The sequence below is a fragment of the Arvicola amphibius genome, chromosome X, assembly GCF_903992535.2.
Source record: "Arvicola amphibius chromosome X, mArvAmp1.2, whole genome shotgun sequence".
Taxonomy (NCBI): domain Eukaryota; kingdom Metazoa; phylum Chordata; class Mammalia; order Rodentia; family Cricetidae; genus Arvicola; species Arvicola amphibius.
In genome coordinates this window covers 15,447,342-15,466,989 of record NC_052065.1, presented here as the reverse complement: position 1 = coordinate 15,466,989, position 19,648 = coordinate 15,447,342, and the positions used below count along the sequence as shown (strand labels likewise).

Sequence of the window (19,648 nt, the reverse complement as noted above, 5' to 3'; positions counted from 1 at the left end):
GGCCCCCAGAGAACTATACCTTAGGCATTACCGTGGCCATCTGATATTTGTGTTGTTGATTTCCTGCCCTATGAAAACACAAAGCAAAAGTTTCAGCCATGATGTCATCAAGCTATCAAATTCCATGGCATAAAAGCTCTTCACAACCCTAGTAGTATGCCAAAAGCAGCAGCAATCAAACTGCAAGAGCTAAGGGGAAAATAGACTTAGGTGCATAGTTCTAGAAGCCTTCCTCAACCATACACCATTTTAAAAGAATGTGAATCTAAAATACACAGTAAGCTTGTATATTTTACACTGGATAAATCATTGGGAAATACAACATGACAATAAATATTTTCCCTTGGTGAAAAAAAAACAAAGTAGGCTGTGAAGTGGACATCTGAAGGGCTGTTGCTCTAAAGTTACTGTGAAGGAGTCAAGGGAGGGAATGGGAATTCATCAGAGCAAGCAGGTTGGGTGTGGCTCTTAACTCTCACATGAGGACAGAATGTGGGTGGATGACCAGTGTGTATGTTTATGTGTGTGTGTGTGTGTGTGTGTGTGTGTGTGTGTGTGCAATCTATGCAATCTACAAATAGATTCCAGAGGTTGAACTGCCTAACATAGTCTACCTTTTCAGAGTCAATGCTGCTAAATATTCTATAGTGTACAACACATTTCCTGCACCAAAACCACAAATTTGACTTAAAAAAATCCTAGTGTCATAGTAGAAGGATCCTGGGCTGAGTAGTAAGGAATCTTATTCATTTGGCTTCTTCCTGCTGATCTAGTAACAGGGGTACTAGACTGCGAACGTTCAGTGTGTACATTAACCTGTAGAACTTCGAATTGGCAGGACAGGTTTCTCCTTCATTCTCACTGAGGCTACAGATCACCCTGCCCTTGGATTTTGGAGGTACTTGCTCGCACTTGAACACACACTAGAATGCCCTTCCTATACAGAGGATGTACCTCCAGGTTTCACAAGCTCCTGGGGATCCCACTTTGAAAACCACTGAAATGAATATCTGCACGTGGGTTTCCAGCGTGGAGTAAATACTTCAATCCTTGCCCAGGCCATCTCAAGTGTATAGCAGTTTCTCCTTTCCTCTAAAATAGGCTGATGTCAGTTATCATTGAAATTTCTAGTTCAGTCAGGAAATTCTGCCTCCAATACCCACTTATACCTCTTGGAGCCCCATGAGGTTTTCCTGTGAAGATCTGGGTGCTGAAATTGGCTCTGAATGTTCTAAGAGAAAACGACGCTCCCTCTCTCTCTGGCTCTACATGTTTTAAACAAATGCAGATGCTGATACATTAGTGCTGGCAAGGGATCCTTGTTTTTGGGGCCTTTCATCTTCTCCTTGGGCATTCAGCCAGGGCAGGCCCAGCTCAAGCCAGCTCATGGTTTTGATGAGTCCCATTGCCATGTGCCTTCCCTGCTCTAGTGGATGAGAGTCTGAGCCTGTCCATTGACCTGATTGTCTGCAGGCTATCCCTGGGCCTGGGGCCCAGAATTTTCATAAAGCTAGACTAGGAACCAGAGATGCTTTGTACACAGATTCTGGGAATCTAAGAAGTCTTCAGGAGCTAAGATGAAGTTTGGGTGAATTTTTACCCCTAGAAAGTGAAAGTAAGTCTGGGTGATTATATTAGGTTTCCCTTATCCTTGTTGTGTGCACCCCAATCAAGGGTCTGGGCAGCTGTCTCAAGACTTCAGTTGCTTCAGTCTGCAGTTTAGGTCCTTTGGCATAAATCTGACCATTTTCAAATTCAACGATTTTCACAGAGTGCCAAAGAAAGTAGCTTTATTTACATCAAACAGGACATTCACTGCCACTAATGATGCCTGCTGGATTTGATGTTGCTTCCTTTTGGGTTGATGTTTTGCCATCGTAGGTCAGGGCGTAGTTTAAGCTCAAAGCCAAGGCAGAGCTAGAACATATATTTCCTCAGCACTGCTGGAACCAATCTAACTTGCATACTTTATAGTCACAGAACTTGAAGAGGTTTTTAGAGCTATAAATGCTTGATTTTTGGTGTTGTTGTTGTTGGTGGTAGTGGTTAGGGGACTGATCTCACTAAATTATCCAGACTGGCCCCAAGTTTCTGGGCTCAAGTGATCCTATTGCCTCATCCTTCCATGAGCCGAGACTATAGGCCCATGTTACCACGCATGGCTATATTAGATCTTTGGTTTCTGTTTCAAGGGTAAAGATAATAAAACAAGGTCCAGACTATATAGACAAATGAAGGGTATGTATGTATGGTTTCATCACTTTGCAAATGATAGTGGCCATAGGTTTTGCAAGGAGATATTACTGTAGTTAGTGTTTTTACTGAGCATTCATTGTGGCTGAAAACTGGAGAAGGCTCAAAGGGATTTTAAAATAGAAGGCCAGGGATGTGTGTGTATATATATATATATATCTCAGTGGGACATCACTTAATGTGTGCACATGATTCTGAGTTCCATGCCCAGCACCACTCAAACCAAGTGTTAAAATGAAAAGTCTCCTGGATCTAGTGGCTCCAGCCTGAAATCCCATGTACTCAGGAGGCTAGGTCAGGAGAATGGCAAAGTCAAGGCTGCCTAGGCTGCAGAGTGAGTTCAAGATCAGCCTGGGCAACTTAGTGAGATCTTATCTCAAAAGAAAAAAAATAACTTTAGAGGATGGGGAACATGATTCTGTAGTAGAGTGCTTACTTTGCATGTGTGAGTCCCTAGGTTCAGTCCTAAGTACCACACACAAAAAAGCTAAGGAACTTGCCATCTACTAAGGAATAAGAAATAAGGAATCCAATCTAAGTGACATCACCCAAGGCAAGTGTTACAAAGGTAGTCATGATGATCTGTGTTTTCGCATAAAAAATACATGGCAGAAGATGAGTGAGCTTGTTAAGCTGAAGAAGCACTGTTTACATGTTGAGGATGCTCAGCTGGGGGGCCCTTGCTACCAGAAGAGCAACTATGAATGCTCTGTCCCTGTTAGCTGATCTGTTCATATTTTGTTCTTGATCATGGTTTACTTAGTGGCATATTATAACTGTATGCTATTAGCTTCGTAACTATTTTCTTTTTTAATTTTGAAAGAACACCAGATTCTTTTCCACTTCCAGCAACTGGTCCTTTGCATTAGAGTTCTTTACCTGTCCTTTATTCTTATCACCGGATTTTAGCATCTAAATGGATAGGTGGACTTTGTTTCTATTGATTCCCTTTTCTTTTACAGATATTATTTTTATAATAATGATAATTTGATACTTACTAATAAGAATAAGAATTGGCTGTGAATGTGCTTATAATATGCTTGTGAAGCAGTGTATGAGTACATGTGCACCACAGATCATGTGTCAAGGCCAGAGGACAACTTTGGAGAGTTGTTTCTCTCCTGCCGTCTCATTTGAGGCAGAGTCTCTCTTGTTTCTTTTCTGCTGTGGACTTCACATTACCGTCTTCTCTCTAAGCATCCAGGTGCTTATCCTCTCTCTGTCTTTCATCTTGCCGTAGAAATGCTGGGGTTACCGATGCATGCTGCTGCATCCTGACTTTTTTTTTTCACTTGGGTTCCAGAAATCCAATCCAGGTCTCAGCCTTGCACAGCAAGCACTTTCATTTGCTAAGTCATCTTGCTGGCCCTCGTACAGCTTTATTGAGATAATTGCATAACCTGCAATTCACCCATTTAAAATGTATAATTAGGTAGTTAGAATAGAAAAAGAATTTTGCATCCATCATCACCATCAAAGCCAAAACATTCCCATTACTTTTAAAGAAAAACTTGTATCCTTAGCTTTCACCTCTTGTACTAGTCTTAGGCAATCACTGATCTACTGTCTTAGCTGTGTGGATGTGTCATATCAAGGGGGTCATATACTGTATGCCCTTCTGTGATTGGCTTTTCCACTTAGTATAGTATTTTCAAGATTCATCTAAGTTTTTAGTTACAGAATAACTTTTTTTTTCAAGACAGGGTTTCTTTGTAGCTTTGGAGTTTGTAAAGGAACTAGCTCTTGTAGACCAGGCTGGCCTCGAACTCAAAGAGGTCCGCCTGCCTCTACCTTCCAAGTGCTGGAATTAAAGGTGTGCACCACCACCGCCTGGCATAACTTTTCAGTGTATGGATAAACCACTGTTTATTTATTTTTCTATTGCTAGACATTTGGACATTCAGAAATAAGATTAGTGTGTAAGTTGTTAAGCAGACATGTTTTTAGTTCTCTTGACAAGATAACCAGGGGTGGGGTTGCTTAGTAATGTGGTCAATTAATTAATTTAGTCCTTCCCTCCCTTCCTTTTAGTTTGGACAGTAGTTCTCAATAAGGGGTAACATTTGGTAGTATCTGAAGAAATTTTGGTTGCCACAGTTGTGGGGGAGGGCAGGGGTGAGCAGCAGTCCTGCTAGCAAGTAGCAGTTGGAATCTGAGTAATGTACAGGACAGGTTACTCCCTACAAAGAATGCCCCAATTACCGCAAGTATCAAAGTGGAGAAGTCATGAGTAAAGCCTTGCTGGGGTGCAGAAGAGTACAGAGTGTCATTCAGATCAAAGTTAGAACATATTCAGCTAGAGCCATTTGGGAAGGATCCTCACTGGACACTTCCAGTTGGGTTTAAACAGTGACCTCCCCCAGCATCAAATCCCCTTGCTAGCTCTGTTGTATTTTTGAAACTAATTAGTATCAGCAGAATGAGAACAAATTATATCTGACCCTGAGGGGAAAACTGTCTTCTTTCCTTGGGGCATCCAAGCCTCTGACATGACTCAGGCCTCTGGAGTATTGGTCTCATATGACTATGAAGACCCAAGGGCAATATTGAGGACTCAGTGATATTTCTACTGAAGCATGGTGATTGACCTAATATTGGGCAACAGTGTCACTGGGAAAATCATCACCTCTCATTGGATGAATGCAGGGATCCTGATTATGGCAGTTGATTCCTAAACATCTGAGACAAATCAAGTTTAAAAAGAGGATTTTCAGGAGTTACTAGCTGAAGCCAGGCTCATTCCTATGTGAGAAGCCCAGAATACCACACTTCCCTTGGCTTTGGTCACACTTGTGGATGGATTCCCAGGAGAAGCCAGCATGCCATTACAAGAAGGGTATCAATGTTTGGTTCTATCAGGTTGTTTGAGGACTAGACCAACATATGAGTAGACCAACATATGGGGAACCCAATAAGTTCACTTAAGCCAGTTCAACATATTATACAAGTTTTAGAATTTCCTATGATGTGGAAAGGGAAGCATTCAGAGGGAATGGTTTTATCACAATTATCCAATATAGACAGTTGAAGTCCTGGGAAGGACTGAATTGTCTCCCTTTAAATTACTATAGTAAAGCCCTAACCCTAATATGGCTATGTGAGGAGAAGCACTGAGCCTTAAGGTTAAAGGAGGCCATTTTGGTAGATCCTTAATCCAACAGGACTAGTGTCCCTTAAAAAAGAGGAAGAACCCAAGGAGTATCTATAAACAGAGAGGAGGCCATATGAAGACACAGCGGGAGCATGGTGGTCCCCATCTGTCCCCCAAGAAGATAAGCCTTGGGAAAACTGCCCTGTTGGCACCTTGATCTTACACTTTAATTCAGCCACCATGTCTGTGGCATTTTGTTACAGCAGTACAGGCTGAGTGATTCCAAGACTGCAGGTCATCTTGACAGATTTGCCAGAGCAGTGTTTCTGCTCCACAAAACAGCTTCAATAGAATTTTACTGTGTTGTGAGGCACTGAAGATATATATTTTGCTGGGTGTGGTGGCTTATGCCTGGTATTCCCAACACATAGGAACCTAAGACAGGAGGATTGCCTGGAGAAAATAACAGCAAAAAGATACCACATTTCCTAGATTTTTTTTTTTACTTTTTTTTCATTCTGTATTTTTTATTAAATTATATAATTTTACAAATTTCCCCCTCCTTCCCTCCTCCCACTTCCCTTTCCCTTCTCCCCTCTCCCCTCCCCCTCCCTCTCCAGTCCAAGGAGCAGTCAGGGTTCCCTGCCCTGTGGGAAGTCCAAGTTCCAACCCCATCCATCCAGGTCCAGGAGGTGAGGATCCAAAAAGAAAAGGTTCCAGCAAAGCCAGTACATACAGTAGAATCAAAACCCAGTGCCATTGTCCTTGGCTTCTCAGTCAGCCCTCCTTGTAAGCCACGTTCAGAGAGTCTGGTTTGATCACATGCTCCATCAGTCCCAGTTCAGTTGGCCTTGGTAAGCTTCCATTAGATCAGTCCCATTGTCTCGGTGAATGGAAGCACCCCTCATGGTCCTGACTTCCTTGCTCATGTTCTTCCTCCTTCTGCTCCTCATTTGGACCTTGGGAGCCCAGTCCAGTGCTCCATTATGGGTCTCCGTCTCTATCTCCATCCATCACCAGATGAAGGTTCCATGGTGATATGCAAGACAATCATCAGTGTGGCTACAGTAAAGGGCCAGCTCAGGCCCCCTCTCCTCAGCTGCTCAAGGAACAAGCTGGGGACATCTCCTTGGACACCTGGGAACCCCTCCAGAGTCCAATCTCCCGCCTACCCTCAAATGGCTCCCTCAATCAAGACATACACTTCCCCAATTCCACATCCATTCCTCCTCCATCCCAACTGTCCCACTCCCCCAAGCTCTCCCCATCCTCCCCTTCTCACCTGTCTCTCCCCATCTCCCCCACCCCCACCCCCACCCCCAAGCCCTCAACCCTTGCCTGGCAATCCTGTCCACCTCCAATATCAAGGAGGATAACTACATGTTTTTCTTTGGGTTCACCTTCCTATCTAGCTTCTCTAGGATCATGAAATACAGGCTCAATTCTATGGCTAGAATCCACTAATGAGTGAGTACATACCATATTCATCTTTTTGGGTCTGGGTTACCTCACTCAGGATGGTGTTTTCTATTGCCATCCATTTGCATGCAAAATTCAAGATGTCATTGTTTTTTACCGCTGAGTAGTATTCTAGCATGTATATATTCCACAGTTTCTTCATCCATTCTTCCACTGAAGGGCATCTATCTAGGTTGTTTCCAGGATCTGGCTATTACAAATAATGCTGCTATGAATATAGTTGAACAAATGCTTTTGTAGTATGAGAGGGCATCTCTTGGGTATATTCCCAGGAGTGGTATTGCTGGATCCTGGGGTAGGTTGATTCCGAATTTCCTGAGAAACCGCCACACTGATTTCCAAAGTGGTTGGACAAATTTGCAATCCCACCAGCAATGGATGAGTGTTCCCTTTACTTGACATCCTCTCCAGCAAAGGCTATCATTGGTGTTTTTGATTTTAGCCATTCTGACAGGTGTAAGATGGTATCTCAAAGTTGTTTTGATTTGCATTTCCCTGATCTGTTTAAATTGTTTACCTGGTCTTGATTTAATTTTGGTAAGTGGTACTTATCTAAAAACAAGCCCATTTCTTTTACATTTTCCAACTTTGTGGCATATTAAGCTATTGTAGTAAGACCTAATGATTCTCTGAATTTCCTCATTGTCTGTTGTTATGTCCCCGTTTTCATTTCTGATCTTGTTAATTTGCGTGTTCTCTCTCTGCCTTTTGATTAATTTGGATAAAGGTTTGTCAATCTTGTTGACTTTCTCAAAGAACCAGCTCTTTGTTTCATTGATTCTTTGAATTGTTTTCTGTGTTTCTATTTTGTTGATTTCAGCCCACTGTTTGATTATTTCCAATCTTCTACTCCTCCTGGGTGAGTCTGCTTCTTTTTTTTCTAGAACTTTCAGATGTGCTGTTAAGTCTCTAATGTGAGCTTTCTCCGTTTTTTTTTTTTAAATGTGGGCACATAGAGCTATGAACTTTCCTCTTAGCACTGCTTTCATAGTGTCCCATAGGTTTGAGTATGTTGTGTCTTTATTTTCGTTGAATTCAAGGAAGACTTTAATTTCTTTCTTTATTTCTTTCTTGACCCAAGTGTGGTTCAGCAGTTGACTGCTCAATTTCCAAGAGTTTGTAGGCTTTCCGGGGTTAGAATTATTGTTAAATTCTAACTTTATTCTATGGTGATCCAATAAGACACAGGTGGTTGCTAATATTTTTTGTATCTGTGGAAGTTTGCTTTGTTACCAAGTATGTGGCCAATTTTCGAGAAGATTCCATGAGCTGCAGAGAAGAAGGTATATTCTTTCCTATTTAGGTGGAATGTTCTATAGATGTCTGTTAAGTCCGTTTGATTCATAACCTCCATTAATTCTCTTATTTCTCTATGGTATCTTCAGAATCTGAGATTCTTTCTTCTATCTCTTGTATTCTGTTGGTTATGCTTGTTTCTGTAGTCTCTATTCGTTTACCTAGATTTTCCATATCCAGCCGGCCCTCGGTTTGTGTTTTCTTCCTTGTCTCCATTTCAGTTTTCAAGTCTTGCACTGTTTCCATTATCTGTTTGATTGTTTTTCCTTGGTTTCCTAGGATATCATTTACGCTTTTACTCAATTCTTCAAACTTTTGTTATTCTTCTCATCCATTTTTTAAGAGAGTTTTTCACCTCCTGTTTAAGGGACTCTATCACTTTCATAAAGTCAATTTTTCCTACTTCTTCTTGATTAAGGTGTTCAAGTCCTCCTGTTGTAAGTTTGCCGGGTTCTGGTGCTTTCACGTTGTTTTTCAAATTGTTGGACGAATTCTTGCATTGGCGCCTGCCCATCTCTCCCTCTGGCTACTCCCCTATAGATCTTCTTTTACAGGTTCAGTTCTCCTTGCTGGCTAGGAAGCTCACAGACAAAAGGCCTAACTTGCTCCAGGCAGGCTATTGAAACAAAGGAACTCCTGCCCGCCCACCTGGTTGCACTCATTACCCGGCCCCAGCGCCTCCTAGATTGTTTAAAGTCCAGTGTGATCAGAGACAGCCTGATTTGTTCACCAGCTGTAGCTGACATGGCCACCCCTTGACAAATGTAGCTTTCTTCATATTAACTACCAGGTAGTGCAACATGAGTTGGACTAATTAGGCTTGAGTGGAATGACAGTGCATTGTATCTGTGATTTCTAATTTTTGTGGGGCTTAACACAGCCCCATAAGTAGAGGCCTGTCATTTATGTTGCTCTGTAATTCTGAAGAGAGGCTGCTGGAGCTTGCTTCCTGATCCTTTTTTTCCCATCGTGATGGAGATGGAGCAAACTTACTAGGTGATAGAATGTTTTCCAAAGATATTTGTTTGCATTGTCTTTGTAGGAAAATTCACTTCACCAAAGGGAGAAGATTTGATTGCACAGACCATTATTCAAGCATTTAATAGAAGAATGAAGGCAAGGTTGGCATAGTATCATCCAGGAGCCCTATTTGCATCCCAGTCTCTAGATTTGTACAGTTCAGATAAACCTATCACAACCACTCTGGGAACTGGGTTTCTGGCTACGTTGGTAAAGTGCTTGCTGTGAAATTGTGAGTTTGTATGCTGATTAGCATCATAAAAGCAGGGTGTAGTACTGCATATCTACAACCTTAGCACTATGGGGTAGATGGAGCAGGAAGCAGGAAGCTCATTGGCTCAAGCCCAGCTGAATCAATGAGCTCTAGGTTCAGTGAAAGACTTGTCTTTAAAAATAAGGTGTTTAGCAATGAAGGAAGACCCATAAGTTAACCTCTGGCCTTGGCACATACGTGTACACAATGAAGTACAAATACCGCACATATGTATTTGCATGTGCCTCTGTCTACACACACATACACACACACACACACACATACACACACACACACACACAGAGAGAGAGAGAGAGAGAGAGAGAGAGAGAGAGAGAGAAGAGAGAGACAGAGGCAGAGAGAGAGAGAGAGAGAAAACAAACCCTAGAAACTGACACTCTTCAAAACTGAAAACAAGGGAATTTTAGAAGAGGAGATGATATGTATATTTGGTCAGAGTGTATGTTGTACTTTACCCATCTAGTAACAAAAAAATTAAAAGTAGAATACTTTCTTTGGGATACAGTCTTACTTTGTACCCCAGACTTGCCTGGAGCTCCCTCTGTAGGTCAGGCTAAATTCAAACACATGGCACTCTTCTTGTCTCTGCTTGCTTGGTGCTAGTATTAATAGGCATATACTGCCATGTCTACCTTAATTTCTTATTCTAGGAAAACCCTTATATTTAGACTTTTTATGGTGTGGCCAAATTGTGACAGTAGCTTTAACAGCTCTTTATAAACTGATTACAATCTTAAAATTGAAGGCATGGTGTTAGTCACTGTAGGTTCACAGCCTGTGTAACAAGCAAATTTGTGATATCAGTGACTTATGCAATAACCATTTATTTTTATGCTAATCATATATATGTGTGTGTGTATGTGTGCATGTATGTATTTATAATTCTACATTTGAGATACTGAGGTAGGGAGAGCAGAAGTTTCAGTCTGACATGGACTACAAGTTTGAGGCATGGCCTGCCTGCATAGGCCTGTCTCAAAACATACAAGCAAAGAAAGAATCATTTTTCTCACCTATTCCATTCTAGTTGCAGGTCCAGGCTCTTCACCACAGTCATTCAGGGATCCATGTCTTTCAGTCTCATGACTTATTAACCAGTGTTGTGTGCATCAGAGTCCTTCACTGATTTTCTTGTCTCTGGATGCCAGGTGAGGAGAGTGGAAGACAGGAGAGCTGCACAGGAGACCTGAGAGAGGCACCTGTCACCTTTGCACACAGGCCATTGGCTGGAGCACATTCTATTGGTCCTGCCTACCCAGAAAGGAAGCTAGGCAATTTTGCCTGTCCCTGAGCTTGGTCATGAATCTCTTCTGTCAGGCTGACTTCTGTTTTTCTGTTTTGTTTCCACTCCAGGAGACTTCTTGGAATCATCACAAAAAAGGATGTTCTGAGACACATGGCCCAGATGGCAAACCAAGACCCTGAATCCATCATGTTTAATTAGCAATAAGGCTGCAAATGTTTTGAGAAGACCAATAAGTATATAATTTTTAAAGAAATAATCAAATGATGCATTATGATCCCAGTGAAAGACCATGTGCTGAGGGCAGCAGAAATGAAAGCCTTGTTTGAAAGAAGGGGAGAAGGATGAAACTTTTTTAAAAAGGCAAACCATAAATTAGTAGGCATTTTATAACTTTAACCACTTATGTGATCCAAGCCGTGTTTCTTAATGAGTTACTAACTGCTTTGAGGGCATGTGGGAATGTGTAAATGACATGAATTATACGAGGATGTGGAACACGAGAAACTTTGGTCCCTTCACTTAAAGTTGATGTTTGTAATTTTGGAGTACATGTGAAACTTTGACTAAGAGGGGTATCGGCATGCCACTGTTATATATTGGTTCCTACAATTTTGCTATTATGTTAAGGAACCATAGGGAAGATATTGAGCTTACTTTATTGGAAGAGAAAAGAAATTAAAATTGGATACAGTGAAAACTACAAGCAGACCCTGATGGGTCTACTCATGGCGATCTCATTTCTTACTTTTGTTCTCAAGCCCATTGTTTTGCTTCTTTATCAGTCTGAACCAGTATCAGTTCAGTGAACCATAGTGAACATGAAGAAAGCACTTCTCTAAAGAAGACCAATACTTTTAGACTGGACAGTGAACTTTTGGAACATGTAGTGCTATGTGGACATTCCTCTCATATAAGGGGATACATTCTTACTTTGAGGGACACCTGCTTCATCACTGATTTGCAACCCCAAAGCTTCGGCTTCATTCATTTATATGGTTACTTGTGTGTTCGATATATAGACCAGTCTAGCACTTGCCATGGATTATTGCCTGTGTGCTCCCAGATTGCTGTACTGTGTTTTTGTTTCCAAGTAGCATGTTCAATACTCAAAAACCAGCTACCCAGTGTTTCTACTTAACTCTCTTCTCAGGTCTTTCAGATAGAGCCATGATTAGAATGAGGCATATGAGTTCTCAATGGGAATTCCTCCTAATGGATTACAAGAGAAATAGTAAATTGATTCTAAATCTCTTCCATTCTCTTCTCTGTAGAATATAAAATATCCAGTTTTAATGCCTATGCATGTACTTTTGTAATAGCAATCACAGCACAGGACAGAGTTACATTTGATTCAGCCAATTGAAGCATTGAGTCTCTTTGTATTTGAACCTAATGACTTATTCCTTCAGTCTGCACTTCTGTCTTTTCTGAAGGAAGGAATTAGTGTTGTAGGTCCATTGCATGATCTCAGTAGGATTTATGTCATTTGTCATTTCATTTCATCTTTGCCCCTCATTTTTCCCCTCAGTCATCATCATTCTTTTCAATCTTATTGTCATTGGATATTGATGTATCAGGTACATGTATGACTGTATGTAACAGAAAGCACAATTGACAAAGAGTCTTACTAAGAAGTCTGGGAGATGGCCACTTCAGGACTGTCTCCATATTATTTCCAAAAATTCAAATTCTTCTAGTATTTCATTACCACTTTTCTTATCCTCTTTCCTTTGGCTTACTGCCTCATAGTTGTAAAAATGTTGCCCAGATGCTAGGTGTAATGTCTACTTTCTGAGTGGAAAGAGGGACGAAGAGGCAAGTAACAAGATGAAATGTGTATACCTGGGAAAGATAAGCTTTCCCAGAGATTCTCAGCATACAGTCATTTGCTGGAATTCTGTCATATGTCCCATCCTCCTAGATGTATGCAAGTACCGAAAGGAAAAATTTTAGCTAGACACACATTACTCCCTGAATGAAGTTTAGAGTTTCTGAATAGGGAAGGAGGATTGGCTTTGGGGAAGGGAATGTATCTGTCATATTAAATTCCATCATCACGTCCCTCCATTATCTTTTGTATCTTTTTTTACTCTCTCATCCTTTGACAGTCCTTCCAAATAGTTATCGAAACATTATTGTAATATTTTTACATATTATCCATTTTTTTCACATTTGAGAGAAAAACTAATTTCTAAGTTGAGTCCATTTCTCAGGCCTAATAGGAATTTTAATTTTAAATAAAGCCCTAGTTACAAATGGGTTTCTGTGAATCTTCTCATCATTGCAAGAAATATATATTCTGAAAAGCAATCATTTTTAAGTCAGATCATGCTGACAACCGTGGAATACTATGGTTTGAACTATTTGTTTCTGTAACTAATTGTCTCCCTCTGAAATAACACTAAGTTATTAACACTAACATCAGTGTGAAAATAGCCAGGTAATAGAAATTTTAAGCCTTGGTTTGAGAATGAGGTTCATAGTCTCATTCACAGAATGTAAATATTAAGTAGTAGATCCTAATATTAAGGCTGTTATTGGATTTTGCATGGCACATTTATAAATGAAGCTGAATTTTCTTGGACTGTAAATTCTAAGTGTGAAAGATTACTTCATATGGTTCCCTTCTTTTGCCCAGGTGGCTCTTCTCAGGTCTGTAATGGAAGGAGAGTATTAGTCATAGCCAGGCCACGAGCCACGAGCCCCTCAAACCCTGTTTTTTTTGTGTGGTGGTGGTGGTGTGTGTGTAAAAGGTAGCTTATGAAACAATGCAAAGCTGGTGATGGTGGCCCACACCTTTAATCCCAGCACTCGGGAGGCAGAGGCAAGTGGATCTCTGTGAGATTGAGGCCAGTCTGGTCTACAGAGAAAGTTCCAAGACAGCTAGTGCTGTTACACAGAGAAACCCTGTCAGAAGGAAGGAAGGAAGGAAGGAAGGAAGGAAGGAAAGAAAGAAAGAAAGAAAGAAAGAAAGAAAGAAAGAAAGGAAGGAAGAAAGGAAGGAAGGAAGAAAGAACGAAAGAAAGAAAGAAAGAAAGAAAGAAGAAAATAAGCAGAAAACAACAACAAAACAGAATGCACAGCAGTGGAAACAGAAAAGCCACACAATTCCCCTCTAATCTAGTGGAGTCCTTGAAGGAAGACAAGGGAATAAATTTACTCTGAGCCAAAGTTACCAAGGGGAAATTGAGAACGTTGTGTCTTTCTCCTAGTGCTTACCATGGAAGTGCTAAAACTCATTGAAGTAATTGGAAGTGTGACTGGGCTGAAATAAACCCACTTTCTTTTCATTTGCAAGTTGATCCTCTACTGTGGGACTGAGGATTGACGCTGTGGTAAGAAAAGCAGTTTAAGGTCAAGGCTGGGGAGGATGTTATGAGGACTGCCTCCCAGGGAGCTCATCTCTCAAGGGATCATTTGCCATTGAATTTACTCTTCATTTTGTGGGGAGGGGAAGTTGAGACTACGTGTAGCAGCTCTGGCTATTCTGTAACTTGTTCTGTAGATCAGACTGGCTTAGAACTAACAGAGATCCACATGCCTTTGCAATTAAAGGCATGTGCCACCATCCAGGATTCTCTTTGTCACTCTTAAGAAAGCTTCCAATAGTAATTCTGATGGTATTTGCTGTATACCATTATAGAGCTTCCATTCACTTGGTGGTCTGATAAGAACTGGGACATGAAGGTGAAATAAATGTCTTTCCCAATAATCTTCCTCTCCCTTTCCAGAACGAACATCTTCAGGTATCTGTAAAACATTCTGGAGTGTTTCTGAATCCATTCTCAATACTAAAACCAAACAAAACCGAAAGTACAATCGAGAAGGTGTATGCTTTGCATTTACTCCCTAGGACTAAAGAAGTGGGTTATAGAACACCAAAGAATGGCTATTCCCCCCACCAAAGACATGTGGATTTATTCTTGATGGTTTTCAGTGCATTTCATGGGAATGTAGATATTCCTGTGACTTTTAGGGACAGGTAAATGTGCCATAAGGAAATCTTCAAATATTCAGCTCTCACTGTCCCCAAGAACAGGTCTCTGCTCAGTACTTCCCAAAGGCCTTACCAAGGAGAAGATGTAAACAGACACGTTTTGAACCTGTTAAGTCACAGAAACTGGACATTTGAGAATGATTCATTCCATTTAGGTGACAATGGGTTACCTTAAGTTATCAACATGTACATATTCTTATTATTCATTATCAGAGCTATGCTGCAGAAGATGAGAAACTCATAAAGGAGAATGATTGAATCAATATATCATTGCAATATCCCACCTTTTGGATTTGGGTAGTGGTTTATCAGAATCAGCTTCTAACCTTTGAAATGATTTACATGAGCACAGAGCCAGTATATCTGACTTGGGAAATATTAACCAGATCCCATTTTACAAGCATGGTAATAACTATTTATTTGCCAATGCTTGGTGTGCTGGGAATGAGCCTATGTGTGATTTTATGGGACACGTTCACATTTAGTTTTGAAACACCACATAGTAATGTGTTATTTTAAAAAAAAAAACTGTCGCGCTGTTTGGTACCTTATTAAAAATTAAATGTTTGAACTCTTTGAAAAGAAAACTAGAATAGTTCTCAACAAGCATGTTGTAAGTGGAAAAGAGGTGATTTCACTGCACATTTCTTCCCACTAGGCATTCCCGAGATGTCCTGGTGATGTTTGCTGACACACCCAGCCACAGGAAAGACCTGCTTTGCAAGATTCTTGTGCAGATTGTGATGCCAATGTGGTTAGATTTAAAAACGCCTTGTTCTTGCCAGAGTCGGCAATGACTGAATCAAAATTCAGACTGGGCCTCTGTATTTCCAAGGATAGGGCAGGATCATTTACCCCATGCTATCTGTATGTCTGCTCTGTGTTGGAGGCTTGGAAGTGTGGCTTGACATTATTTTAATGAAAGAGGAAACCATAAGGGCTTGCACTGCGTCCATCCCCACTATCTATAATTTCTTTTTTATTGAAAGCTTGAAAGAAAATTGAAAAAGAGAATGGAGGACCAAAGAAATAACCAGAAGAGGTGCTAATCATTATCTGCACTGAAAGGAGTTTTCCTCTGACTAGAAACAAACAATTTGGGGGAGAATATCCTCAACAGTAGATGCAATCATGTGCAATCATCCTAAGATAGAAGGGGCCTAGCCTGCTATGGTCCCATTCAGGGCAAATGGCTACAGATGCAGTAGGGCTTGGGGCAGCAGCAGATGTGTTTAAAGTCTGTTTCTTTTTGGAGGGAGAGCAAACATTAGTAGATATCTGAGGATCTTGAAGGAGCAGGTAAAGGCTCGGGATTTTGAGGAATAACTTAGATGTTTCGAGGGGTTTAAACTTAACTTGATTTGTGCTGCTCACCAACCATTCTGTGTGCTGGACAGTGAGTCTGGAAATCAGGAGTCTGGCCAGATGAACAAGGATGGAAGCTTGCTCCAGTCAAGTTCATGAATAAAGACTTGATTGCTGTGGAAGAGCCAACAAGCTTCCTGATAGACTGGGTGTATTGACTGAGATGGCCTAGATGAGACAAGGAACTTCATATGAAAATATTGATGGGGAAACAAACATTAAGCTTTCAAGTACAGAGGTCAGAGGAATCGATATGGTTAGAAATGGAAATCAGGTCATTGGTGTATCAGCGACACTTAAAGGCATTCAGGGAGTTACGTAAATGTGAGATGCTTACAGGACTACACTTGAATGGACAACACTTGAACTCCAGGTTCACCAAGACCTAGCTGAGTGACATTTTCAACCTTATCAAATGTCTTAGAGTGGTGGTTCTTTTTTGGTGTTGTTGTTAATGAAAATAAGCTTTATTACATCAAGTAATAAATACAAAGATGCAACAGTTGCAGTTGTTTTCTTCCAGATGTTGTGACCGTCTCACAGTAGACCCGGAACTGAGATCCACAGTCTCAGGATGGACATTTGCAGGGCGCGTGGCAGGTTGTGTAGATTGCTCTTTCTTCTGTATTTATAACTTGTGCATGTTTAAGATTGACTTCAAAGCACTCAGTCATGCAGAGGCTTAAGCAGAGCGGCTCTGTGAAGCAGGGTCTACACTGTGCACAGGCAGGCCAGCTACTGAGCAGATGTGCACTCAAGTCCTCAGAGGCAGGTGAGCTCATGGAAAGGAAGTCAGCTGGGGTGAGGCAAATGGCAAGTGTATCCAAAGGGAGATTTTAAAGGGGACACTGGTATTTGGGGGCAAACAATAGCTTGCTGTGAAGTGGCTTCACAAACACCTTTCAAATCAATGCTTGAAAAGAAAAAAAAGAGCTGGATCGTTTCTAACTACTTAAAATGCACATCGTCAGTAATTGCAAAATGTCTTCCCAATCTTATGAATGTGGGTTCAGAGCTTAATGACCATGGCAGGAAAACTACTGCCATTTTGAACAAAGCCTCTCATCTCCACGGGGTAGCGAGATAGACCTTCAGACTGGCCAGGGGCTAGGACCTGGCATTACGTTCCGTTTAGGCCAAGCACTTCCGAACCAGGCTTCGGGGATGAATGATGCCTCGTTTTAGTCTCTCCATGGCTCTCTTGCTCCCTGCATACGTGGGTCTGATCTCATTCCCCAACTCTTCAATGATGGCCAGCAGCTCTGCATATTTACTCTGAGGCACCTAGCTATTTCCAGTTCCCTGGGTGTAGCCTAGTGATGGTGGCCCATAGTAACTCAGCAGCTGGCGATACTGGGAGGATGTCGCCATACTAGTAGAAGGCGAGTGAACACTTCCTGCGTTGAGGGCGGCGGCGGGCATGTGCGCGGTCAAGTTCGGCTTGTACCACATCCCCGCGGGCGGCGAGCGCGGCGGCGAGGCCGAGGCCGAGGCCCGGGCCGGGTGGCCCCGCGTCCCCGAGCCCGTCCGAGCGCCCAGCGGGCGCCCGCACAATTTTTGTTGTTGCCGGCCCGGGCCGCGCCGGCAAATATGGCCGTCCCTCACCCTGCCGCCTCCGCAGCCGATCACCCATCCATCCATCGGGCGCGCGGCGCAGAGGCGGCCGCCAACTTTGAGCCCAGCCCGTGCTGGGCCCGGCTTGGCCCGGGCGAGTGCTGGTTCTTAATCTGTGGGTAGTGATACCCCTGGGGTTGCATATCAGATATTTACATTAGTAAAATCATAACTATGAAACAGCAATGAAAATAGTTTTATTTTGGGGGTCAGCACAAATAAATAGGACGGCTGTCTTAGAGCCTGGTTTTTCCCCATTTTTTAAGATTGAGATATGGCCTTCACCCATTAGCATGGCTGTGAGAATTAAATATAAGAACTACTGTAAAATCTTGGCATAGAAAATAGCCATGCAAATGTAACTATTATTTTCTTCCAGTATGAAGCCTTCTCATTATCTTTAACTGAAAATTCATCTAATGTTGGTAAAGAACACATACACATGCATGTATATGTACATGCATGTAATATGTGCACACACATATTACTTTGATAATAAGACACTTGATAATGTAAACACAGGTTGGGATGCCAATTGTTTCTCTTTCCAGCTCCCGTTATTCATTTTGCAACAAAACAAAAGAGACATATTCCCCACAAACCAAGAAAAATTCCAAAATTCACACTTCTTAAGAGTTTTCAAAATTGTTTCTTTATTGATTCCAAGTTCATGGGAAGGAAGTTACAAGAAAAGAAACAAGAAATTTTCCAATTTTTCTGTAGATTTAATGTAGATTAATGGATCATATAATGATCAATTTGAAATTTGAAACAAAATCTCATGATAAGCAAGAATGTGTACAAGTTGTTTATTTCCAGACAATATAAAGCCTAATACCCACTAGACAAAGAAAAAAACACTCCAGCACAGTGTTAATGGAGAAATAAATCTGTTAGTAGAATTTGTGAAAGAACAGCGTTTGGAGGGCATTAGATATTTGTCTTTAACAGGATGTAGTGAAAAAGTAAAGAGTCATAATAAACACACAGGATTTGTCCCAAAGGTGACAACTTCTCAGTATAGCTCCTGGGAGCTCAGCCAGAATGGCCTCACAAAAGTCTGGGTCATGCATGGGGTTCCTGGATTTTTGTAGGTTGAGTCAGGACCAGAAACTTCCATGTTTGCCTGGGGCCATGTGCACAGTGCTGGCATGTCTATGCTTGTGCCTCTTCTCAGTTCATTGGTAGTTAATTGGCTAGAAAGAAGCTATGTGGAAGCAGATAGGGAGCTTCTATTTTTGGCAGTTCCTCAACATTACATTTCATTAAAGAAATGGTTTTTGTTTTCCTTTCTGAATGAGCAATAAGCAAAGGGCACCTTGTGGGGATTTCCAAACCCCTTTAGTCAGGGTTTGGCTCACAAAATGAAGGGAGCAATTCATATGTGATTCCAGCATTTGTTATGGAACACATTATTTCAAAGATTAAACAGCAGTCCTCAATCCAAACAGATTCTGTCAGAGAAATTGAAAACACATCCATAAATTCTCAGTACACAGGCTGCCTGATGGGTTGGGTCCAGAGGACGATTGTTTGATAGAACAGTCCTTTCTTCTGCCCTGCTCCATGCTCATTTCAAAAGCTCACATTCTCAAGACGTCCACCTGTTTCTGGCCAATGCAAATGCAATCACAAATTGGAGCTCATTCCCTTTTGATAAACAGGTTTCCTTTCCTGCCATTTCTCAAACTTCAGTCCGTTCCCCCAAAGACACTTTTTTAAAGGAATGGCTGCTGGGTGATTTACAGGATCAACAAGGAACTTTCTCCAGAGAGTTGCCAAGCCCAGTTGTTGCCCAGGGCAGATATTTCCACAGGTTATTAAAGAGGTTGGGGAGAGAGCAAACCTGTATTAGGTGCAGATGTGTTGCTCACAGCATCTGCTGGATCAACATGGATCTTTGGGATGATCTGATATGTCAGATGACAAATGCATTCTGTAGTTTACTAATTGGTGCTGGGAACATGGGAGCTCAGGAAGTCTCCTTTTTAGTTTCTTTCTAGAATTTCTATC

General features: G+C 41.5%; 1 protein-coding gene and 1 pseudogene across 4 annotated transcripts in view; one reads left to right on the top strand and one right to left on the bottom strand.

Moving 5' to 3' along the window:
* Clcn4 (chloride voltage-gated channel 4) overlaps positions 1–12,918 on the top strand; it is a 73,531-nt gene extending 60,613 nt beyond the window's left edge. For 3 of the 4 annotated variants that reach the window (XM_038315990.1, XM_038315986.1, XM_038315987.1), the window contains exon 13: positions 10,767–12,918. In XM_038315990.1, the coding sequence (XP_038171918.1) occupies positions 10,767–10,857 (91 nt within the window). In that variant the 3' untranslated portion in view covers positions 10,858–12,918. Of the gene's footprint in view, positions 1–10,440; positions 10,556–10,766 lie in introns of those variants that run through there. The other variant, XM_038315988.1, reaches the window with a different exon arrangement.
* Positions 12,919–17,128: 4,210 nt separating this feature from the next.
* LOC119805550 lies at positions 17,129–17,473 on the bottom strand (annotated as a pseudogene).
* Positions 17,474–19,648: the final 2,175 nt, after the last annotated feature.